The 26,971-nt window shown below is 40.3% G+C and overlaps 1 protein-coding gene across 1 annotated transcript; it reads right to left on the bottom strand.

The window, feature by feature from the left end:
- Positions 1-515: 515 nt before the first annotated feature.
- Positions 516-26,971, bottom strand: LOC109856310 (homeobox protein six1a-like). Its single transcript, XM_020431430.1, has 5 exons — positions 26,684-26,971; positions 21,948-22,230; positions 20,068-20,302; positions 3,789-4,257; positions 516-3,553 (listed from the first exon to the last, which is right to left on the bottom strand). Exons 1-5 carry the CDS (start codon positions 26,969-26,971, stop codon positions 3,269-3,271), a joined length of 1,560 nt encoding a protein of 519 aa, XP_020287019.1. The 3' UTR covers positions 516-3,268.

The following is a 26,971-nucleotide window of genomic DNA, read 5'->3' as shown; positions in this document are numbered from 1 at the left end:
TAAACTAAATTCCGAATTTAGCTTGTGTATTTCTTGCAATTTTTTACATTAATACATTTCGAAGCAATTTTGAACGTAATTATATTAAACTGTTGTAACGATTACTAAATATATGATACGTGTGCAAAAAAATGCAAAATGAATATAACGCCGCCGCCGCCGCCAGTCGGTTCTGCCATGGATCGTGAAGAGATTATTTGTGTATATATTATTAATTTTCTATTACAATTAATCGCCACGTGTATCACTCTCTTCTTTCGTTTTCTACTCCGTTCTATCCCCTACCTTATTTCGTCCCAAGGACTTTCTCTCTCTCTCTCTCTCTCTCGTGAGAAAAAAATCCTTTCTCTCCTTCGGCGTCCTATGATAAAAATCTACAAGGCAATGTCGCAGCTATAACGGAATATTTGCGACATTCTGTATAACTCGCTTTTTTTATCACAAGAAAAAGAATAATAATAATAATATAACAGTTCATCTCGACTTTTCTACTTTTTTTCGTGTTTTCTCGTGTAATATATATATATATTTTTTATTTTTATCCCGCATTATATTTTCTCATTTTCGCTTACGTATTTATTTTAATTTTCCTCTCGCGCTGTGTCTTTAGATGTATTCTTTTTTTTATGTACAGACTACGAACTGCAAATAAAAATGACAACTTACGTACTACTCTTATGAAGCGATGAACTCACAGCCTACCGCAGTGTGTGTCCCGAACTTTCAAAACTCATCTATAACCGCGTTTAATAAATTCAAACGTCGTAAGCAAGATTATCTTATCAGAATAAATTTTCTTTTCTGTGTGTGCCATCGTTTGTAAAAATGTTAAATATAAACGAAAAGAGAAAGAGTTATTTTTAAATTAAGAGATTAGCAAAGAATCTATGCTTCGATAGTTTTTCTTTAAATAAATCTTTATCTATTATTTAATTACTTTTACGAAAACGCGTTATTCGATATACGCTTGTACTTCGAAGCAACAAATGATGGGATAATAACAATTCGAGAACACTCGGTAGGCAGCGAACGAAGACAAGATTAACTTACTAATAAAATTGTCGAATGCGTGTATTATACATATGTACATATATAGGACAACACAAAAGCGTACGATGTGAGAGGAGCGTATAATTAATTACGGCTAATTAATTATTGAGCTGATCGAATCTATTGAGTGAGAGGGGGAGGGGGGTGTGAGTCGCGTTCTCTTGCGTTTTCGTGCGCGATTTCGCGAAAAAAAAACAGATTCTCTTTGTTCGTACGGTTTGTTCTCGCGAGACGAGCAGGAGAAAAACGGAAGAAACGCAGCGCCAAGTATGCACGCTGTATGACGGAGCAGAAAAGCTGGCGGGAATTTCTTCCACCCCGGTGTTTACTTTATGGAAATAGTGGTAAACACACACACAAGCCGGTCTTGGCCGGCGCGTCGCAAAGAGTGTACGAACTTGAAAAGTAAAATGCTAATATGTCTTTTGCTATTTCTCTCTCTCGCTCTCTCTCTCTCAGAAACGTTGTTGCCGTCTCGGCGTCTTTTGATTTTCTCAAGAGTGAGATGTAACTTTTTTGGGAAACTATGCAGAGAGAATCTTCATATCTGATTGAAACCAATATTTGTTTTATTTCCAAGTTAAGAAATTTTAATCGAACGTAAAAGTCTCGTCTACAATAGTCGCACAGATTGTGTCGTAGGTCGTATAAGAATGTCGTAGAAATACTGTTTCCGGTCGTAAGATTGTCGCAAAAGTCCTTGTCGCACGAAGTTGAGCTAACTTCAACTTTCTGCGACAAGCGTGTCGCATGAGATCAGCAGATCATAGCACAGGAAGTTTGGCGACGAAGTAATTTGCGTATTGTTAGCTGAGTGTTACATTTTCTTGTGTATTTTTTTGTATTTCCTTATGTATTGTTTTTGTTTTAATTAAGAAAGATGAGTGATTCCTCGAACCAAAGAGCCATACCTATATCAATCATCCGACCAAAAAATGTGTGTAAAACAGAATTTAATCCTGTTGTTTGATTCGCCGAACAACTGACAGTGTAACAATACTAAGCTTAAAAAATTGAAAGCAAGAAACTGCAAGATTAATCATTTTCGCGGTCATCCATTGTGTTTGTACACAACGGAAATAATAAAGAACGTTTAAAAACCTTACACATTTTAACATTCTATCTTTTGATTAGCTGTCGCAGCCAATCTTTGCGACTGTTGTAGATGTTCATCTAACGACACTCTTACACGACATGCGACACAGCCTGTGCGACTGTTGTAGACGAGTTTAATTTAAAATAAGATACAGCGAGACTAAAGCTTTGGAGACAAGTTGGGGCTTGCAAATATCTCAATAATCGAAATGCGTATGAACATGTTGATGTCTGCGTGACAAAGCGTAGAGACGGAGACTATAATACATATACGCCGTCTATGTCCGATTGTTAACAGACATGAACGTTTCGTTAACTTATTAAGTTAATCGAAGATGGTGGAAACAAACATCAGATACTTATATATAATTCTTAGATATTTATATTTTTGTCTCTCAACTTACTTTCGTTCTCTCGTGGCTCAACATGTTTCATAAGTAGAATATTTTAAGTCACTCTGACTTTTCATTCAACATTTTTATCTATTTTCGTATATTTTAAAGGTTTATGAGTGTTTACTTATTGAGTTAGATAAATATGTCTTTTAAAACTATTGCCAGTAGTTTATCATAATAAGATGTAAAAATTTATAACAGTTTGAATAAAAATTGGCCCGTTATAGTTGAATAACTAGTCCCGCTCTATCTTATTATTTTTGTTTTAAATCAAAATATTACTCGATCAAAAAATAAGAGACACATTTTTCAATGGGAATATAAATTATTGAAAACACCGAGAGCGACAGACGACAGTTTGACAGACTATTTGACGCTCTTCATACGCTCTGAACACCCACCGAGAAAAGCTCCAGGGAGATGAAACGTTGCATACGTGGAGACTCTTTCTTATTTGTGTGAACATTAAAATGAATCGTCAAGAAATTATTATCGCGATGAAAAAAGGATCCTAGGGCAGATATTTTTTGTTTTTTTGTAATGTTGATTTATTTTTCGAACATTCAATGAATCTTTTTTCTCTTCAAAAGAATGATAATTAATTGACGATCCAGATTTCGGCAAACGGTTCGAATACCTTAATCGATCGAAACGTTTCGCACGTCGCCGGCAATGCATATTTAAGTCTTCTCTTGGCTCCTCTTGCTCTGAGTGCTTGGGGCCCAAGGTCACAAGGAATGGTACTCGCCCAGCACGAGACCACTATGGTAACCCGCATGCGACGTCGACATCCCCATTGAACCCATGCTCTGATACGCGCCCATGCTCATGCCGTTCATCGACATGGTGTTCATGGTGTTGACGCTCTGCATAGTGTTGGACAGCATCGTCGAGGGCCCCATCGGGCTGAGTCCGCCCATCGAGGGCGCGATCGCCCCCATCTGCATCGACGTCGCCGTGTGCGGCAACGACTTCTGCAAATCCGCAGAAGTCGGCGTGCCGATTAAGTAATCCTGTCACAGAAAATGGCGATCTGCGTGTTTTTCTATCTGCCATTTTTCTTCCCAAGAATAAATTTCAGTCTCTGGGAATTTATTTTCAGAATTTTCTCTATGTATGTATCAATATTTATGTCTTGAATTCGTTTTACAATTTTGATTCAAACACTCTGTAGCAGGAATAAGGTTTTTGAACAAACCCGTTTGAAAAATTTAAAAAACTACAATAATAGTAAAAATGGAACTGTACCTGTGGACTGTAGTATTGCATGTAATCCAACTGACTCTTTTGTTGGGCGCAGCTGGGTGGTGGTGGTGGCAGCGTTGCCGTGGGATGAACCAGTCCGTGGGCGCCGTGAGCGCCTACCTGGTGATGATGTTGCAGCTGGAGATGAAGGTTTCTCTTGCTGTCGCCGCTCTCGCTGCTTGCGTCGTGGTGCTGCATATGCGGATGGCTCAGAGACGAACCGTGTCCTTGATGGTACGAGTGCGGGCTCGGAACTGAGACCGGGGGCGGCAATTGATATATGCCGGAAGTCTGCTGATGGTCCACCATCTGTTGCTGCTGTTGCTGTTGCTGCTGGACTGCGCACGAGGACGGTTGCTGCGGTTGCTGCTGCTGCTGCTGCTGACCGGCGGACTGCCGCTTGGTCTCGTCTCCGCTCTCGCTGCTGGAATCCCCGAGACCCCCGCCGTGAGTTTTATCCTCCCTCTGGCCGCTGAAACCGCAAAGCAACCTTTCAAAAAAAAAAAAAAAAAACAAACAAACAGAAAAAAAACAAACAAAAAAAACAACGGCTTCCCTTTCCGTCGAGATTTACGTAGGAGAAGTTCGCGAGAAGCGAAACACACTGTACACGAAAACCGGCTCGAAGCAAACTGTTATGTTAACTGCGCGCTCTTATCACACGCCATGTATATATTTTTATGGTAATTGCGCATATCGTCCAATATAATCTTTACGCGCACTTTGTCTTTTCTTCCTGTTTTCCTTTAATTTTTGTCAAACCCTGTATACCGTGCAAAACAATTGATCCTTTGATAAAACAAAAAAGAGATAGAATGCTGTAAAAATTAAAAGTTCTTTGATTATATATCCGAAGAGTAGTTCTGTCCTATCGATAGATAAAAATATATCGATCCGCGTGTAATTAAAGCGAATCTTTCTAAAAAGACATAATCTTCGTCATCCCGTTATATAAAGACGTCCCCGGGGGTGCGCGATTAAGCGTCGCGTTAAGGCGCATCACAAGGCGCGATAAAACCAGCGACGCCGATCGGCGCGAGGCTGGGGAATCGAAATAATATCGCCTAAGATAATACCGGTACTGGCGCGTAAAGTACCGAGAAGATGGTACATCCTGCCGTACTTGTGAATTAAGGGCGGATACACGCCGAGAGTGCGCAAGAAGTGGAGACCAGGTGAGGGCTAAAGAGACGAGCAGCAAAAAGGCTCGAAAGGGAAAAGAGATGAAAAAGAGAGAGAGAGAGAGAGAGAGAGAGAGAGAGAGAGAGAGAGAAAGAGACAGAGAAGGAGAAAGGGAGCGAGAGGATGCGAGAGAGACGCTTTTGGCGTCTCGTAAACTCAATTTAGCGGCCTGGACCTCCTCGAAGCACGTGGGATCCACGGGGCCCACGGCCAAGCCTCCCTCCACTCCCTTCGTTTACCTCTTTTTCTTTCCCCTCCTCTCTTTTTAACCGATCGCTTCCTCTCTTTGCCCGTTCTCTCGCTCGTGAACACCAGCAATCGTTAAGCGCTTGTTTTACAAGTCGTTTAGACGTGAGACTGGCGATACCGCGTTTGAGGCAAGTGCTACGACACTTGTCTACGGGGTGTTTTCGAGAACCGGTCTTTCGTAAGCAAGATAAGGAAACTATCGTGTGATAAGGCGACAGAAGACGCCTGGTCATTTCCGATTGTCGCGATTTAGGAGGAAAAGTTAAAAGCGACGCGATAAGAGCGACAATTCACAAAATATTATTTGTAAGTGTTTTTAATAAGCGCGTTTGAATCGTTTTGCAAATTATCGGAAAGAGATAAAATAAAACTTTTTCATCATTTATCCAAATATTAAAATAAATATTTTCACTTTGATAGTATAGAATATATTATTCGGTTTACTACTACGAAATATAGACAGATTAATTCGATAGATTGATTTGAGATAAGTCGAAAGAAATCTAAATTATTTCTTTGAATTTTTACTTCTAAATATGCACAAAACTTATCCTTGTCCACAAGAAATAGATATCTTCTTATGTCTGACGTATGGAAAATCAAGTTCGTTTAAAAATTAAAATAACAACGTTTTTTTCCAATAATTCTTCAAATAGTAGAGACCAAATCTTTTCAGCAGCAAAAACGTTTTTTATTTTGAAATATATTTTTTACACGTGAGAAGTAACGGAAAACCAAACGCTTTCTTGACTTCTTCGCGAGACTGCTTTTTCAATTCTATTCGCATCAAAATTTGCGCGGTATGTGAGAGATATGTCATTATCCTTCGTTTTCTGTATTATCGCAAAAAGTAAGTCGCAATTCGAGTGTCTGTCATACACTGATTTTCTCTCGTGCCACCCGTTACATGATGGAACCTACATAACCGGACACACCGGAGGTGTCTCACAGGTATGCCTTATCCGTCGGTGGATCGCACAATAAATTTGTCTCGCGTTGCACCACGAAAGAAGGGAATCTTTCGGGCATTATTATTTTCATTAGGATTTGTGACTCATAGCGCGCGACGGACATTTATTTCGAATCCCTGTATAGGTGTATGACACCTATACTCTCTCTCTCTCTCTGTCCGCATCGGCGCTTGTCTTTCTTTTTCCTCTCATTTTTCTTTTCCTGAAACCACGTGGATAGAAAAGAGGAAAGAAAGAGAGAGAGAAAACACGTCCCTTGAACGCTCGGACCTAAACTCGTCGCCCCGCGGAGATAAGTAATAATTATCTCCGTACATACAATTTATCATCCAAATGTTTTCTCGCGCGAGCCTTTTCAATCGCATCATCTCTGTTTGGTCTTTTCTTAGTGTAGCGACGAACACTGATGTGCCAATTTTAATCAGATATAAAATAATTTGTAAATACTAAAATTTTATTACGTAAAATATTGCAACATACGAGGCAATATGTTCGCGCAAGTATTTGATATTGCGCGTTAAAACATTAAGGTAGAGTTTTCATTTTTTAAGAATTCCGTTTGCGTCGAGATCAACGTCAAGGATTATAAAAAATGCTAGGAATACAAAGAGATTCTATCTGGCGGATACGTGCGTCGCTGTTGTCTCATGAAAAAGTGGATGAATCGATCTCGACGATTGTCACACGCACATACACACACACACACACACACGCACGGAATTTCGAAGTAAATCTTATTTACGAACTAGTCGATTAATAAAACTAGTCGCGCGCCTTCCCGCCCGATCATTATCTTCCTCTCGCGTTAAAACAGACACGGCCGCGTCGTAAAATCGAGAACGCTAACTTCGAGACTACCATGTTTTAAAACAACAACTAAATTTCATGGTGAATTTAAATTATTTGAATTAAATAGTTTTTATTACTGTTCGCTAATTAAATGTCCGGATTAACGTATGTTTTATCTAATTAAAACGTACAATCATCTCTGAATAAACAAGTTTTTGAATGTAATTCCAAAAGTGAACGTGTGTGTGTATGCGTGTCACTTTTTCAAAAAAAAAAAGTTTCCGTCATGTAAATTTTTTGGATACGATTGGGAAATAACGCGATGTTGTCGTCGATCTAGCAAATTACGCCGGCGCGTCGAGCCTTCGCAAGCGAAGAGCGCCTTTAATTGGATGGCGCGAATAACGCATAAATAAACCGGAGGAAACGCGACGCCGGCGCAGCTTCATTCACGGCGGTCTCGACTTCGGTGAGGCGCTTCATCGTCGTCGTCGTCGTCGTGTATGTTGCTATGTAGGGCGTCGTCTCTCTCCGTGTATTAGCATAATTCCTAATTTAATTTCTCGATAAATTCCCGATCGTCGCACACGCACGAAGTGAGATGCTATCGCGACCCCCGCTAATTCGCGTCTAAGTTTATATCGCCCCGGGACCCGGCACGGAGTACCCCGATACCATCTCTCCCGTTTTCCTTCCCTCGCGTCTCTTCTCTCTCACACTCTTTCTCTCCATGAGCCAGAGGCCCACCTCGTAAAATCGGATTATATCGGTTCTGTCGCCCCTGCGCGATGTCGCGCGCTTTATTCCGCTCTCCGCGATATCGTCTCGCATGTCTCGAAGCGAAGTTGTTCGACCAGGGGTCAAAGTGTGCGAGTTTCTCTCTCTCTCTCTCTCTGTGCTTTTCCGTCGAAAGAACGTGGACAAATAGACCACACTTGGATGTCTCACGAGAGACAAATATAATTGGGCAAAGGGAAAATTTCACGGGTCTGCGGTCGGTTCAATTTGATCTTAGAATTTATTTTTCGCATTCCGATCCGCGCAACCCGCGCGCTTGAGGTTGAAGAGAGACCTCGTCGAACGCCTTCGGGATTACTTAGCTCACTGAAGAAGGCAGAAAGGCAAACTCCGGGATCCCGGGTAGAGCAAATTGAAAATCGGCCGTGGCTCGTTTGTCGGCTGCCCGCGCGGAAAGAGAAATAGAAAAAAAGCAACAGATTTTCTCCCGCGAGGAGCCTTCTCTCCTGTCTCTCTCTCGAGAGAAGAGACTGTATGCGGATGCATCCTCGACTCACTCCTCGCGCACGGCAGGTGAACGTCGAGGAAGTTACTGGCAGCTGATTCCATAAACAGATAGGGAACGAGAGTTTCCACGGTCTAAAATAATGGGGGTGCAACGCACCGTGTATACACATCGCCGTGTACGAGCCTCGCTTGTTTGTAAACTCCGCGCCTTTCGCCTGCGGGCCTTTACCTGCGGGACCTCCTGAGTCCTGTGAAAACGTCCCGGCGAATTTCTCGCGCCTAGATACAAGAATCATCAGCGTAAAAACCATCAATCCGAGAAAATTTACGAGAATTATTACCGAAATAGTTTTGACCGCTTTTCAGCTCGCTATTGCTTTTACCGATTAAATCATAAATTCATCTGGTCGATCCTTAAGAGGATACTGGATACCGACTATAGAGACCTGTAAATCGACGTTTTATTAATATTTGATTTTGTGTCGTATTTACTGCATTAAATCCAAAATGCTTCTTCAAAAATAAGTAAATTGCGCTAAGAAAGTGCGCTTGTTCTTTAGAATGTCAAAATTCAGCATAAATGTTTTCTTACACAGTTTTCTTCTCTATAACCTCACTATATATTCATATATAGAATTATTTCTAAGCGCTTCTTGTACGTATTTACACTGAAGTGGCGCACCAAGTACGACAAAAAAGAACATAATGAGACACTCAGGTTATGATTTGACTATCTAATTGATGAGAGAAATAAAAATATTGTGATGGCAGAATAGGTTGTGTCGTATGCTATCATTATGAATAAAAAAAAAGAGTTCGAAAAAAGCAATATATATTCATTTCCAAAAGCACTATGTAGTTTTTTATATTTATTTGCTTCTGTAGAAGCATTTTTCATGTGATGCATTACACAAAATTAGAAATTAAAGAAATTTAGGTTTCTAAAACGTCGATTTACAAGTCTCTATAGTCGGTATCCACACAAGTACCCTCTTAAGTCTCTACAAATATGTAAAGTCGCGTATAATAAATCTTTTCTGGACAAAAAGTAATTCTAAATTTAAACTAGACTTTTGAGTCTCAGGTTTTAAATATAGCATGTGTATTTTGAAATTTTTATTTATATTTCTCACTAATTTTTGACTGCTTTAAACAAAACGTTTGTATTTCTTTTTTGTTAATAGATCGGCTGAATATGATCAAAATAAAGACTTGATCGAAACGTCCTCATTAAATGACTATAAATTATTTTCTTCTGAAAAAAATCAGCACCACAGCAACCAGAGGACAATAGCTTTTAGATTTATCATACGATTCTTGAATTTAAAGCAAACTATTAAAAAGATTGTAATAAAAAAAAAACTCGACAAATTAGTGAATATTCCTTTCGGATTGTTGGACGGTCTGTTTGATCATTGATTTATGTGTTCCGCGCGATTTACAGCAAACTGACGAACAATAAGTCTCATCTTTCGGAGATGCAAAGTAAACATAATAACTCGAAGAGTTATGATGTTGCTCTCCTAGCAATTATTTCTACGATGAATGAGCGTGTGTCGCGTTATTTTGTTTATTATCACAATTGTCGCGATATGACACGATTCGACGACAGCGAACTGTGCCAGAAAATCTGCGATGCCAATTGTCGTATGCGAACCTAAATTCGATTCAACACGCGTAAAACGAGGAGACCGTGTCAGTTTTGCGCGAATGCAGTGCGCGCGTGTGTCTCACACACAAAACAGCGGATAATTCGTAAATTATACTGAATGTGTTTGTAATAAGCGCTCGATTTCTGCCATCTCGATAGCTTTGCAAATTGAATAATGTGCGCGCAACACAATGTTGATATCGTGATTCGTGCGTTCCTACTACGACGAGTAACTTCGAGATGCATCTTATCGTATGAATGAATAAAAATTTGCTAAAAAAAGCTTACACTCACCTTACTCGCTTACACTATTTTTCTACTTAGAAACAATAAATTAATTTCCAAACTCAAATATATTTTTGAGACACTATCGTTGTAAAATTTCTGAAGGATTGGAAAACTTTGACGCGTTACACGAATTCAAACCGAATCGTCTAATAGTATGGGTGGGTGTGTGTGTGTGTTTTGTGCTTCACGTGGCGTGAAGACATCGATAAAAATGAAAGCTCGTTCATTTCACGTACTTCGTTTTTTTTTCTCTTTGTCTCCTCATCCGTACACGCCACCGAGGAGCGATCGCGGTGGTCGTCGGATATACTTGGCAGTGGCCGGCGCGCGGGTCCGAGAGCTCTCGCTGTTTTCCATAGATCTATCGGAGGCGCGTCGTTATTTACGGGCGGATCGACGAGATCTCAGCAGGTAGAAAAGAGCGAGAGAAGCAACGAACACAGCTCGCGTCTTCGGCGTCGCGCGCGCGCGCCGCGGCGTTAAAACGCTTTCGGTGTTTTGGGACTCATTTTAATCCGGATTACGTCGTACCTGCCTCGATACCGCGCCAGTAGTTTTCGGAACGTACAAGTGTGTCGGATGACGAGCGAACGGATCTTCCCGTCAGCTTGTACGTGTTGAATATTGGAAAATCACGTGTGAAACAAATTTAATTTCGGAAGGAATCCGTAAAAGAGATTCCCAATCGCGCAAGTCCTTGACCCTCAAAATATCTTAAGGATTTAATTTACGAAAATATTTTATATATATATATCATTTGTTGAGATCTGTGATGGTTAGATTTTTAAAAGAGAGGTACGCGAGATTTTATATACTTGAATTCCACCACTCCTCAGGCTTAAACGAGTGGCCTAAATTAGGCGATTATATTCTCTTATTTTATAAGCCGAAGGACGCGCGTTGATCGGAGAGGATCAACGTCCAACCGCAAACCGCCACAAAGGACTCGCGTCGGGGATATTGAAAGGCGCCACTGAATGCGCAATGCTTTTCGAATGTCTTTTCGACGAAAGAAAAAAAAGGGAAAAACACGCGAGAGAGAGAGAGAGAGAGAAATAGAAAGAGAAAAGACGGGGCACACACCAGCCATGTTGGCTCGTCTCAGCCATTTTTGGGGACGAAAAAAGGCGGGATAGGGGGCCCCGTTCTTCGTGAAAACCCGCTTTGAAGAAGACCACGTCAAATCTGACAGCTCGCGGGAAGGGTCCACACATGTGGGCATGTGAGGGCCGAAAGGGCCCGCCTCGTCCCCCCCGTCGTTGCCGTTGAAAAAGAACGAGCCGCTTGCGCCGCTCGGCGTCTCTCGCCCCCTTTTCGTTCTGTGATCCCTCGCACTCGTCGATCTCTTCCTCCTCCTCTTCTTCTTCTTCTTCTTCTTCTTGTTCGGAACAACTGTGGGGGACAGAGGGGCAATTCATTCATGCACGCATTCCCAGAATGCAACGTAAGTGTGTTCGATATACGTGTTGAAATACTGAAGGGGGACGCGTCGAGATATACTTTCGTTTACGTACGCGGAGATTTTGAAATTAAGAAGAGAGAAATTAATAAAATCTTTTGTATTTTTAATTGCGATATATATATTTTGCATCGCGCAAATGTCGGCGGGATCTTGACGAGATTGAGCCGCGCCCAATTGCCGCATGTGCGCCACGGAAGTCGACGCATCGTCGTCGTGGAAAATTGCACGACGTCCAAACAATTTCCTCGAGTCTCTCCGCGCCTCTTGTGCACGTCTCGCTTGGCGGTTGCACAACGTCGCCAACACATTCTCTCGACGTGGAAATATAAACGAATGCATAAAACTGCGCGTGCATGTACGCGGATTCGGGCCAAACAACACAGGCGGTATATAACAAAACTAACGAGATTTAAAAACATTCTAAAATATCACAAAAGAACGGAAGCAAAAGAGCTTCGATCATTTGATGGAAATTATTGCGATAAAAACAATATAATTTAATGCAAAACGATATAATTTAATAAACTGCAAATTCGAGAATTATAAGACGTTTGTCAAGAATCATTGGTGCAAAATAATAATCATTGCACACGTGTTTATAAATTATTTAATTAAAAAAATTGATTTTGCGCTAATAAATTTGTGCGCGATAAAAGTTACAATTTATTATTTCACATACTGACATGTTGACTCTTATATTTTAAAATTCTTAACTCGTTACACTTTAGAGAGTCTTTTTTCATATTTGTGTGAGTCTATCGAACACTATATGTTTTCACAAAGTGGCGAAAAAAACGAGAAGGAATTAATTTTTGCCGGAACGAACGCGTTCGCTTCAGCGGATTTTGCGCTAATCCGCTTTTTAATTTATTTCGCTCTAATTGATGACGTAATGCAGTTTAGGAAGGGGATTAATTAACGCGGAGGGATTTGACATTTACAGTCGAGAACTCGGAAGCGGATACGGCAGCGGCGGGCGGCCGCACGACACACGACGGCGCGCGTTTGAAATGGGTTCTCTGGTTACAGACACGGGCAGCGCGCTGTCCAGACACCGTGCCCGCTGTAACCGTAAACCAGGGAATGGTACCAGTATTCGCGGCTATTTTGGGGCCACGTAGACGGCGCTATACGATTTGAACGAGTGTCTCCTTCCGCTTGACCCGAAAGCGCGTCTTTATATCCCGCACGAAAATTCATGCGTGAACGAGAACGAAGATAAAAAAAAAAAAAAAAAAAAACAACGCGTGCCAATCACAACTATCAATATAGCGAGTGTCAAATGAGTTATATGCGCACGCATAAATATTCGAAATTTATTAATAACAATAAAACTTATGCTACTGTGACATAGAAACTAATATGCGCAAAATGTTTTCAAACATGAATTAATCGAGAACGAACGGAGGATTTCATTAATGTAATGAAAAATATATTTCTCCACAGATAAAATCCTATATGTCGTTAATTAGTATGTAGCTGCAGTATCGATTAATATTAATAAATCATGTATATCGGATTCAGCGATGCGTGCATTACAATATAAAATTAAATATCCGAGGTACTAATAAAATTTTTTACACAACAGTTTCATTAATTATATTTGTGTAATTATGCAGAGTTTTAATTAACAATACGGGGAACAAAATCTACGTCGCGTGAAATTTCTTTCTTTACTTACTTATCATTTGAGATTAAAATACAAAGTTTCCTCTTTTATTTCTTCTTTCTTAAATTTATATTTCTTTATCTGATATATATATATATATATATATATATATATATGTATATATACGTATATAAAATTGTCTCTTGTTTGACTGTATCGACCTGTTTTCCGAAAGGGATATTTTCGACAACGTTTTGAACTCTTTAGGGTGATTAATGGCGACAGAAGTAGCCGGTCGGAAGCCATGTCGAAAGTGCACGTACGGGAAAGGGCGAGGTAAAGTAGCGCCACCCTCTTTGTGTCACCGCCTGAGTCTCTGCTTTTCAGAAGGAGTCAATATTGGCGCAGCCATCCCTGTGTCTAACCCTTACCGACCGCCATCCCCGCAGTCTTGTTGTCGCCCTCACGATTCGCCAACTCCCTTGTCTTCGTCGCTCTCTCTCTCTCTCTCTCTCTGTCTTCTCTCTGTCTTCTCTCTGTACATTCGTTACACACGTCCCTTCTAGAAAACCCGTTACTTCGATTATTTTTAACCCCCGTGTCCGCAAATCGATAACTCGCGGTTAATCAACCCCCTGCGTGTGATCGAACAGAGACAAGATCGTCCCGCTCTAAAATTTGATGAGTTATAAAAAGAGCTTACTTTCTATCTCAGGATTCAAGAAAGAGAATACGGCTGTGTGTGTTACATATCTCGCACGTTATAAATATTATTTCTAACGTGCGAGATAGAGAGGCACTGTTCGCGCGAGTATGTAATAAATTTATTTTACAATATTAACAGATATTACGCGCGCAAAAAACGGATCAATCGAGAATGGTCAAGCGGAAATATGAACCGTTTTTATTTTTTTAATTTTTTTTTTTTTTGTTAAAATTTTCGCGATGTTACGCACAACGTAACATTGATTAAAAATTTAATATATATTCGTTTTGAAAGTTTTTGATAAAACATATACGCACGTTGCGCTTAACGAAGTGAAAAATATGTTGGCAATATTAAACATAAAATCATAATTGCGTATCGTATGTATTCCGATTTTTATTCTGTATTACCGTGTGCAACTCCTTGCGCAAAATGTTCCAAATGGTTATTGATACGTATTTTTACACTATTACGCGCGCAGCAAAAACCATCCCGGGATTACCGAAACTCAATCTTTACGAACTTTATCATTAAATTTCTATATAATAAAATGCGTTTTTCCGAAAATTATCTGCTGAAATATGTTCTGCGCGGAAGAATTTTAATTAAAAAACTTTTTGACTGAGGTTACCTTGCAACCGCGCAAAAATGCGTATTATATAGAATTTCGACCTGCGGGTATCGATGTTCGAAAATGTAAAACGATGTTGAAAAGCATTTTTTTCTTTAAAAAAAAAAATAATAAAAAAGCATGAAAAAATCAACTTAAAAAAATCATTAAAACACACTATCTATAAAAAGAAAAGTAGTTTTCTACTTTCGAACACTTTTGACGCTTTTCTTTGAAGTTGGCGTTTCTCGCATCTTTTGTTCACGTGAGGAGAATTTCACGACAGTGACACTCATACGGCTCATCAGGAGTCCGGCTCGCAGAAAACGTACGAAGAATTGCACACGTTGCCCGATAAAACGCCGCCGCCGCAAACAAACACGGCGCGAACAGCCATCGTCGTCTTCTCTCTCTGTCTCTCTTTCTTTGCTTCACGTGCGTTTCGCTTATGCGGCGCGAATAAAACGTCCGCTCTCCTAATCTAATCTAATCTAAAGTGGACAATCTGCCGGTTCAGGACGAATAAGACAAACATTAATCTTCTCGCTGGTAGTCTTTAAGTCGATTCAATCGAGCAAGTTGAGCGCGTCGCTATTTACAGTTTAATTATCCGTAACACGTTCGTATTCTTTCGTATCGGACCTCATTTCTTTATAAATAAATTTAAACACACACACACGCAGAAAGTTAATTAATCCTCGAAGAAGCAATCGTACAAGAATTACTCGCGACGGCGATAATTTCTGGACGATCCAAGTGCATTGATCTAAGTATATTTCATGTAATTTCTAACATTTCATGGTATATGTACGATCGATCGATCAAATCGAGGTCAGCTCGGAACGAAGGAAGCCATTGATTTGATCGGTCCGGGAGAAGAACGACACTTAAATTTTAACAACAAATCGATCGCGCGCTTCGGAATAAGATTGTCCGGGCCGGGGTTCTGGAAATAACGCATCCCTCTCTCCCTCAATATATCCTCTCTTCACCATTTTTCTCTTCCGTCACCGCCACCGCCGCCGCCGCCGCCGTCGTCGTCGTCGTCGTCGAAGGGAGGAAAAAGCGAGGGCGAGGGTTGGTACATTAGCAATGTTTTGTTGACACTGGAGAACAACGACGAAGCCATTACTGGCTTCTGCCGACGCGATATAGCTCTTCGATCCATCGAGAAAGCCTGCGAACGGCAAACCTCGCTAAAGAGAGCAACTCTCTTTTATTTCTTTCTCTCTCCCTCTTCCCATGAAACCGAAACATTTGTGACCATTGTTCAAATTATTACTCGTAATAATTCAATTATTATTCGAATTTAAATGCCTCGAGAAAAAGCGTTTTTTAATTTTATATTCTTAAAAATAATTGTAATACTTGCTCTCTTCTCTGTCTGTTATCTTCTAATATCGCGGGTCAACCGAAAAATTAAAAAATTCCGGAGACGATAAATCGGTCGCGGAATGTTCGTGATTTTATCTTTATTTATTTCCGACGCCGCGACGTGAGCGCTCCCTTCGTCGGAGAGCGCAGCCGAGAAGAGAGAGAGAGATCAGCGAGTTTCTCTGATCTGCGGAGTTGCGACCGGCAATAAAGACGTTTTTAAGCGCCACGCACGCGAGAGCGCGGCCGCTGTCGCAAAAAGATAAAGCGACGAAAAAAATTTATATATATGTATACAGCGTGTGTGCGGCTGGGAGTTTATTTTTGACTGTGCGAAGAATGAAGGCACAATGCACTCGTGAGACGCTTCGCGTCTCGCTTGTTTGTCGCCCCGTCGATGATCGAGAAATCGACGCATTTCATCAGGTGTCACGCGAACGTCCTCTGCGCGAAAAAAAAATTCTACTCACGCGCCGCGAGTACACTTTACTTTTTCTACAAGCCGAACGATAGAATCGATATTTTCATTGAAAAGAACTGACGATGTTTTCCAATTTTAAAGAACGCATCGTAAACGAGCGTCCGTAGCGCGGCAGCATCGATTTTCATCAATTAAAGATTGTACATACATTCGTACATTTTATATATATCGCGATTCGATAATTCGCCTTCGTTAATCAGAAGAAGCGTTTTCCAACTTCGTTCTCCCGCGTTTCGAATACAATCTTCCTAGTGTGTTGTTCTATTGTTACATATTATTATTATTATTTTTAGCTTGACGTGCAAATCTAGACAGGCGTATATCTTTCGGCGAACCGAAGTGTGACACACACACACACACACAGACAAAGAAGCCACTTTCTTGCAACGCGATACGCGCACGCACGTCGGAAAATTTCGAGAAGATGATAGGGAAGGGACGCACGTGTGGAGAGCCGGGGCGGATCGTCCCCCCTCCGGCGCCGATTGTCTTAATCAGCATCGCGTCGGGCGCGGGTTTATCTCGCGTTTGGGCGATACACGCACGTTCGTCCGTCACCGGACACCGAGTACCGGGAACCGGCGTGACGGCGATTCCGTTATCGTCGTCGTCGTCGTCGTCGTCGTCGGCGGCGGCGGCAGCGACGATGTTGCAGAACGACAGAAACTACGACGATCGTCGTCGACGGCGCGCCCCCGTGTGTGTCTCTCTCTCTTTCTCTCAAAGTGCAGTGAATGCATTTCGGATGCTGACGATTACAACAGTGTCTGTCTTATCTGACGACGCGTCGACTGGCGTAAACAATCTCCGTTGATTATCGGCTGTCTCTTTCTCTCTCTTTCTCTTCCTCTGAATCTTTATCGACATTGCTCTCTTGATATTTTTTTTTTTTCGGTATGCAAAACACGCGGCGACGTAACCGGCAACTTTATCTCGAAGCGGCGCGTATTGTCGTTGTTTAAAAGTTTGTCGAGCTACAGGAAGTGAGAGAGCAGCATTCGCGAGGATGTATCGTGCTGACGTTTTATGAACGTTACGAGAATCCACGCGCTGTTTAGGATCGATCTTATCTTCGACGCGCGATCTCAACCTCGCGGCACTTCCGCCGCGCGCGTCTGTTATTTAATAAATTACACAGCGAGCGATCGAAAGCAATTAATTCCGGCCGCGCCACATGTGCGAATCGATATCTTTTTGCATAAATTAATTAATAACGTATAAACGCGATAATAAAATATATACAAGAGAAATAAGAAAAATCAGCGACTCGATGAAAACTTACGATCCCAACTATATTACGCTAATATGATTCGTAATTGTTATTCATAATTGCTACAATTAATGTCATTATTGTTACTTGTTATTGTTATTCATTATTGTTTATCTTTTGAGTTCTCATTACGCGTGCGGGATTTTCATCGAAATTACATAATCATTCGCTATCATCGGTTATCCGCTTAACAGGAAATACATTAAACCTCCGTTTCCCCAAATTACATCGATAATTCTCATTATCTCGATAAATTCACTTTGTCGAATCTTCGATTGTTTTGTTCGATGTCAAGGCGTTTGTTATCTCGTTGAAAATGCATGCGCGTTATATCGTGTCCAAACGAGGCAGTTAAATCGTTCGATAACAGCTCCCGAGGGAGGAGCTGTACGGTCCCGTATTTGACGTTTTTTGTCTGTTGCGGACGCCCACAAGACGCCCCTGTCCCGAGGGGGTCGCCGTAATGCCGCCCCTGAGCGACTTAATTTCCGCCGCGATATCGAACAGCAAACAATTACGGTCGCTTATCCGTCGAATGCGTATTTGTTTTGTCATTAAACATATTATCACTCAGCAAAATCTCACGAAGACAAAAATACACGCAAAGTAAAAATAGAAATATAAAAAAATATCCAAACACTTTTACAAAAGAGTTCAATCAAATATCTGTTAAATATAAAACATACTTTTATTTAAAAAAAAAAAGACTATTTAAGGATATACTCGATATCTTTTTATGCGTATTAATGTAAAATCAAAAACGTGTAGGTGTTTTTTTTTTTAAATTTCTCTCGTGCTTTTATTAAAAGAATATGCAGATCCGGTCGAATCGCGCGCGATCTGGTCATGTCACAACGTCCTCTCTCGCGAGGGAGGAAGTGGGAAGCACCACCGCGGCGCAGGGCCACTGCACACACATGTCATGCCACACGGGGAACGTATCGAATTTCTTATGGCTTCTGTGTATTCCCATGGACGGAGGCAGGAGGTCAGAGATGCGTCTACGAGGTGTTCGCGAATTAACGCATCCGCTCGAAACTTTTGTCTTCGAACAACGAACTGCAATTGACACAAGCATATCAAGTCTCTAAGATCTCGCGAGTGAACATAAAAATGATTATTCTTATATGTCTACACTAAGAAAATTTGAGTTTCAAATTTTATTTTTTGTTAACTCTGAGCTTAAAAAGAAAGAATTTTATTATATATAAAATTATTATTTTTAGAATATTAAAATTGTGTTTGACTCGAATAGGAACATGTAAATTTGCATGAGAAATTCGCGGAATAAGTTTTGTTTTCTGTTCGCATTGAGATTGAAAATCAACAATCGGAACATTATTGATGAAGAGCAAAAGTTAATCGCGAACACCCTGTAGACGTGGTCATGACGATGTCCTACAGACCTATCCGATAACTTTGGGGATATCGTGAATACGCGTGTGCGGCATCATTCGCCGCATATTAATTACAGGAAATCCCACAATGCAACCGCGCATCGTTCCGAACCGTCTCAATATATCGCGGAAATATTGCGTTCACGTTCGTTCCGATCGATCGTGCGATCTTTCCCGAATATTTGTTGATGTGCTTGTCGCCAAAAAAAAAAAAAAATAGTTCAAATATTTTCGATTATTAACCATTCTTCATCGTGTCACAGCGGACCGACAATTTTGCGAAAAAAAAAATCGCGGAAGCTACGATTTTGAAGAAAATATCGTTCCGTAGTGTCACAAATCGCGCTCGTATTAAAATCGATAAGTCGGCTCGCAACGAGAAGAAGGAAGAGAAAGATTATCGAGTGTGCATGCGACACAACGCGCAGCGAAAGGCATCGCGTTACGTACATAGTTATGGGGGCCTCGGCTCGCTTCTAAAATCGGATGTAGAGCAACGACCTACCAAACAACACACGAGAACTCGTACGGGAGAAGCGCGAGCGCGTCTCTATCTGCGAGAGAGACGAAAATTCCACCGCGTCCGCCAATTATACAACTCGGCGTATCGTCGGACGCTTAAGAAGAACACTGCCGGATGTCATTTGTTTGATGACGTGCTTAATGAAACTCGTCGCCTTCCAATGCGGTTGCTTTTAACAGAAACGAGATTTCTCTCTCATTTCAACGCAAATTCGGCGGTTTGTCAATTTTGTTCAACTAGTATTTAGTTTTCTATGCAAAACAGCTTAAATATTTAAATTTTATCTTTTATTATTATGTTGTCTATATTTTTCAGAATAAAATTGTTTTATTTTTTCGATTTTTTTCACGAACACGAGCTGTTCTCTCATGTGTTTGACAGTTTGTTTAATTAAATAAGAGTTTATAGGCTTGTGTTGGCCATTTTATTTCTGTTTTTCTTCATCAATTTTATTTTTTATTTATCGAAGACTCACCTTTGCTCGGCGGCTCGATCTCTCTGCCTTCGGTTCTTGAACCAATTGCTGACCTGCGTGGTAGTGAGACCGGTGCTTTCCGCCAATTCTCGCTTTTCGCGCGGCGACGGATACGGATTGGTGGCGTACCAGTCCCTCAGGACGCTTCTGGACTTCTCCTTGAAGCAGTAGGACGTCTCCTCGCCGTCCCAGATTGTGCGCGGCAGCGGAAACTTGCGACGTACTCGGTACTTTCCTGAGAACAAAAAAATATCGTCTAATCTCTCGTTAAGATCATAAATTAAGGTAACGAGATGTAATGAAATCTTAACTGCAAAATACTGTCACAAATGCATTGCAAGTACATTTAAAACTTAAATATGTTTAATGTCTTTTAATAAAATATATTGTGTGATGATCGCGAATTTTCGCGTTGTCGAGGAAAACGGAAGAGGAAGCGGCACTTTGATTCTCCTAACGCGTGTACACGTCTTGTTTTCCGAGCTTCTCTTTTTTGATGACGGATTTGGTTTCTGGGCCGAGTGCAACGACGACGACGGCGGCGGCGGCGGTGGCAGCGGCGGCGTCGTCGTCGTCAGTTTCACGCGCGCAAATAAGCCCGAGCGAGTGAAATAGGGCCAAGTCTATATTGCTCATTAAGCTTGGATCACATTCGACAATAACTTAACCCGTGTTCGTTCGGTTTGTTAATGTCGAGACGAAGCGACGGCAGCGCGTTTTTTTTTAATCGCGTGATGCTTCGCGCAGCGAAAATTAAACGCACCGCGTTTTAAAATCGCGAAATTTAAACGTCGGATATATTATACACGGGTTAAGTTTAAATTCTTAATAACAATAAATTCGAAATTATATTCAGGGATATACTGGATGAATATCTCGCGAATCGAAGAATATATTGTTCATAAACAACCGCAAAACGAATTATTTGAAATCCAAAAGTGCGTAAAATACGCGTGAAAATTCCTTTGCCGCGCAGCAAGTCGTGGTATTTATGATAATGTTTCAGTAATATTCGCATTGTATCACATTATTGTTGTTATTCCGAGATAATATAAGAGAAGAAGAGTAAAAATAAAATAGTCAGTGATCCAGTCTCTTCTGAAATTATATACCTATTATATTTTGCATAGTTTTTACGACTGCGACTTGTGCGTACGTGAGGTTTACGATTTTTCTCTGAAAATTAATAGAATCATATCTCCTGTGAAAAATGAGGAATATTAAAGTAATCTTTAAAACACATTCGCGCGCACAGCGCGCATTTTCCGATTTTTCTTATAAGGATCAAGAAACACAGCATAAATATTTGCGCGCACTCACGTTTCACGGATATTTTATTTCCTAATGAAAAAAGGTTGATCGTGCGCTGCAGTAAGCTGCTTGCACTTTCAGCAGCTCTTTAATCTATCCGGAGCGTTGCACAATTAATTTATCCGCCTTCAGAGAAAAAAACGTGCTCTGTTGAACTTACTTGGTGTCTCACGTTACTTTTTTCATCGACTTAATGTTAACTAGTTTCCGCGTAAATCAATTAACATAAAAACTGAAGAGAGGCTAATACAATCCTTGCTAAAAATAATTGTTTAACAAATCGATTTTGTTCGAATAGCTCGAAATTTTTAACAGCGACCTTGAAAATCAACGAGAGTTCGTCAAAAGAGACGACGTCGATGCAAAACTCTCGTTAAGAGTTTGCAAAAGTAGCAATTCATAAAAATAGCAAAATTTCTCAATAGCTAATATGTGAATAATAATTGTTATGGCGGTAATAATTATATCAATGATTCGCGTTAGCCTTGAAAAATGTTTTTTATTTGAAATCTACTAGTTATTATCATCTATAGTTTACTTTTAATTAGAAATTTTCCAATTTTACTGACCGACTGCACCGAGCGGCCTGCCACGCAATCTCTCGGCCTCGATGTAGTGCGCCTTGAGCCAGAGAGCCTGCAGCTTTGGATGATTATTCGGGCTGAAGGTATGGCTCTCCAAGATCCTGTAAAGCTCCTTGAACTGGCCCCGATGAAAGGCGACGATCGCCTTCGCTTTCAGCACGCTCTCGTGCCGGTGCAATCTGGTGCACGCCGGCAACGACCAGAGAAATCGGCTGAGCCTCTCCACGGAGCCTGCCTGCTGGAGAACCTGGACATTCGACACCATCGCCTTGAAGACGATAGACAGGGGGGGCACACTGTTAGTCGGCAAAACTCTCATCCCGGATCTCCTCTTATTCTAGTGTATCTTGTATATATGTCTCTCGCATTCACTTCGTTCAGCTGGAAATCGTCTCGTCGTAATTAGAGAAAGAGAAAGAGACGGTGAGAATAATCGAATGCGATTTTCGAGAAAACCTATCAGATCAGATAGTGAAGTTCGAAGGATGATCAGGATGTCTATTTTCTATGTCGGTATTATCGTTTATACGAATATAAGTAATTTTGATCGATCGAGTTTGGTCACGAGCACGCAAAAATGACTCGTGTCTCAGAGCGATTGGAATAGCCGATTTCTCATATGCAATTCGACGAATCTCGGGAAATATACATATATATCGCATAAAATATTTTCGAACGTTCGATATAATGTTGGAATCGATAATTGCAAGCGGAAGTTTTGTGCATTTATAGTTCGTAGATTTCCGTTATAAACACAACCTACCTATAAACTTTCTCGAAGAAAAACACTTTTGTAAATTTCTCGAACATTCGGAAAAATTCGTTGAAAGAATAGATCCATACTTTTTAATAAAACAATATTAAAGAGAGATCATTAAAGAAAACATGACAATCGGCAATGTAAATCAAACAGTCTCTGCGATTCTTCTTTCTTATTTGCTTCTTTGACGTTTAACATTTGTATAAATTTCTCGAAACGATTATTAATGAACTTAAACGCTCGTGTAACACGATCCTAAGTAGAACTATACGTCAATTTTATTTTGTCGTGTTCAATTCGTTTTATCGACACGCCGAATCATGTTATCTCCTTTCACACATTCTCCCGCCATATACCACCCGTAATTAACCGCCGCGGATTCCGTTTGAGAAATGAGTTATCTATTCACCAGTATCACAACCGTACATATACATATATATGTATATATATATATATATCGGCTTTCGCATCACTCGCTGACGTTTATTCAATATCGCGCGCCGTAATATAGCCGATCTAGATATTACCTTTAATTTACACGCGTTATACCGATTTGCTAAAAGCGCAATACCTAGATACAGCAATCGCGTAAAATCCAAATATACATATACGCCATGACGTCATTTGATCTTAATTACCTTTCAGTAAAATAAACACAAATCATGTGCGCATTATAATTATAATTATAATCATAATTATTATTATCGTTGTCTTTCTCTTTTATAGTTTTAGCGCGACGTTTTCGTCTCTTTTCAATGTTTATAAATATTATTGTTTACAAACATAAATATTGTACATTTAAAATTTCTGTATATTTGCGTGTTCTCTCTCTCTCACACACACACTCTCTTTTCCAATTGTTTTATATTATTATATTAAATTGTAATCGAATTATTTGTCGTGTGTTTTATCGTTCTTTATTTAGTTCGCAACTCGTTCTTCTAATACGTCGCGAAATCTATTTGTGTGAGCAAAACGTACAGTTGGAAGTCAGGCTGACGTAAGAAAAGCGCGAGTTTCCTACGAGCGAAATTAATCGCTACCTTCTAACTCTAAATTAATTGCCGCGATAGTATGTCCGGCAACGCGAAATTAAGACGTCGATTGTACGGATCTTTAATCAACGCTTAATTAGCGATATGAGCTCTGTACACTTGTCATCTTTGTCTGCTCGCTGTCGTCGCGGCGGATGTCGCCGAATTTCCGCGGTAACGGCCAATTAATTACGTAATGGCCACGTGGCGTAATGAGGAATGAGAGTGTCACGTCAACCGAGAGAAGAGAAATGCGCGGATCTCCCCGAGATCTGGTTGTAGCTGCAACCGTCCATTGCACAGCTACCGATAAAAAAAATCGCGCGTCATGTGACTTCATACAGAACTGAATGACGAAAAAATGCAACACGGTTCAAATTTCATGTAAATAATAAAAATTTTCATTGCGCGATGTACACGTTGTGAAAAATAAAAAAGCACGTAACGTGAACAAGAGATATTTCAATACTAAAAAAATTTTACTATTTTTTAATTTTTTGAAAGATCGAAATGATTAAAAATAAAAAAAATACTTGGATAAAAAATATTAAAGATGTCAAATATAAAATAAAAAAACAACAACGCAATTTTTATATTGATATATTAGCTACGTTGTTAAAATGGAAGTTAAAGTTGACGTTCTATGGAGTTTAAAGTTGACGTTCAATAAATCTAACCAGATTTACGCATTTATTCATTTTTATATCGTCACTTTGTCTTGAAAATTGGAGTCTTGGACGAGAATAGATCGATCGGCAACCGCTGGAGAACGCTTGTTTTGTGTTTTGAAAGGAAAATAATCTTATACTCTTGATTATTACCTCGTATGATACAAGACAACTAGCGCCCACGTGTCACAGATCAAATACGATGACAAATATAACATAATGTTTTTCCACAAATCAAATAAGGAACTTCAATTTTGCGTCTCGCTTTAGTATGCGAGTTAAGAGAAAAAATTCGGTGTGTTTTTTAAGAATCGAGAATTGCATTCAGAAATTTGAAAAAATGTCTGCGTGACGTGGGCAAGGAGTTAAAAGTCTAGCCGCATGATTGTAACGTTAGCACAGGGATATATGCACGTGCAAAACACGAGTGTTGTTTATAATAATAAGTCTTAACACTGCAGTGTCGATCACTTCCGCGTTTGGCAAACTTATCCTTTTACATATTTGATATTATCGAATATCACTGAAATTCATGAAAGTCAATCCATTTTGACTTAAAGAAAAGTCCAAATATTATAAAGTACAGAAAATTTATTTTCATCATATTAAAAAAACATAATACAATCAAGTAAAAGAGCTTTTTTTATTGAGTAATAAATTAAGATTTTTGTTTTTCACATATATACATATATATGAATCAATAGAATTATATAAATAATAAGTAAAGTTAAATCGGATTTAATTTAACTGCGTGCGTTTCGAGATTCTTTCTTGAATTCTCTTCTGTCAAAATTATATCATAGATTATTATCGTTGAATTATTATTAAATCCCAAATATATGTTTAAGATCAATTACCGGAAAATAGCGAGCTTCGAATTTTATTGATAAGAGCACATAATCTTCAGAAACAAAATTATTACTCAAAATAATGTGTATTACGACAAAGGATGTAGTAAATAAAGAATTTGACGAGGATTCTGCCAAGTGCGAAAGTGCTCGGAAACAGGACGAGTTAACACGTGGGACGTTCGATGTGAGGGATGTAAATGTCGCGCGCACGACAATTTATGGTTAAAGTAAAATCGTGCAGATTTCATTAAGCGTGTGACATGCAGGCGAATTTCTGGCGCGTAACGCTGCACTTTGTCGGCGATATACCACATTTGCGTCACGAGTACAATTTCATTATGGATCTCCGTCTGTTTAAACACGCGTAAACCGATAGTTATCGCGATGATGAATTTTTTTTTTTCGAACGAAAACGATGGAGACTCGATTCTTCCCGCAAACTCGCGTCATTTTAAGAAACTCCCAACGTCAAATGAAATTCTCGCGATGCGAGAATAACGACAGATTTTAATAAGTTTCGCGAGAGTTATTATATAATAAAAAAAGTACAGCGATTGCTTGCTAAAACGCTATCAGTCGTCATTATCAGCTGTGCGTCGCGAAATATTGTGCAAAGATATCTCTCTCTTTATATACGGTGTAATGCGAATAAAATTGCGAGAATAAGAACTCGCGGTGCAAAACAACCGCGTCGTTATGCAGTTTGCGATGCTGAGTTGCGAGAAGTGTTTGTATCTTCGAACGGACATTAATTGAAACGTGAATAGGCCGTGTGTTTTCTATAAACGCGACGCGCGGCGTTCAACGGCTGATTGCACCCTCGCGAACACAGTCTTGCACAATAAGCAGGAAATCCTTTAATAAGAGTCACGAAGTGACACCTTGATTTCGAGTTGGAAAACGTCAAAAATATCACATAAGTAAAAAAAAAAACGTAAGAGTGATAATAATATTTTCTTGGAACAATTTTTCGAGATAAATAATAATTTACAATTTCTTCATTCAGATCATCAAAATCCAAGAATATTAAAAGGAATAAAGAAGAAAACCTAGTGTTCACAACACAATTTTGTTTCTTTTTTCGATTTTTTTAAGGACTATCGCACGCAAATGACATAGCTGCACACGCAGAGCACAAGACACCATTTGAACCAATGAGCGTCTAGCGTAGCATATTTTTACGTTATGTTCCGTAAATCACTATGGTGACTTTATGCTATATGCTTATTGGTCTAAATAGTTTTATATTATGCAACTATGCTATTTTGTGTGTGCGATAGTCCTAACATTTTCAATTTTCTCTTATTTTTTCTTTCTAACAATTCCTGCCTATTAAATTGTCAGTATTTTCGTGTCTCTTACAAAGAACGACTTCCTGCAGTGAACAAAACCGATAAGCACGACTTACCTCGCAAACGCACGCGACCTGCTCCTGCGTGAAGCCGAAACTCGGCAGCTGGCCGTTACCGCTGCCACCGGCGGAGCTGGCAGGGCTGTCTTGGGGACTGTAGCTGGCCGCCCCGGTTGCTCCGGGTGTGTACGCGCCCTCCACCGTGGCACCCGTGGCGCCCGAGTGCCCGGTCAAGGGCGTGGGCGTACTCTGGGGACTGTAGTCGCCGGCGGCGGTGCCCAGCACGTCACCTCCACCGCCACCGCCACCGCCGGACGACGTGCCCATCGCGCCCCCGTAGGCCAT

The sequence above is a fragment of the Pseudomyrmex gracilis genome, unplaced genomic scaffold (assembly GCF_002006095.1).
Source record: "Pseudomyrmex gracilis isolate BER0280 unplaced genomic scaffold, ASM200609v1 scaffold_113, whole genome shotgun sequence".
Classification (NCBI taxonomy): Eukaryota; Metazoa; Arthropoda; class Insecta; order Hymenoptera; family Formicidae; genus Pseudomyrmex; species Pseudomyrmex gracilis.
This window is presented reverse-complemented; position numbering and strand designations above follow the sequence as displayed.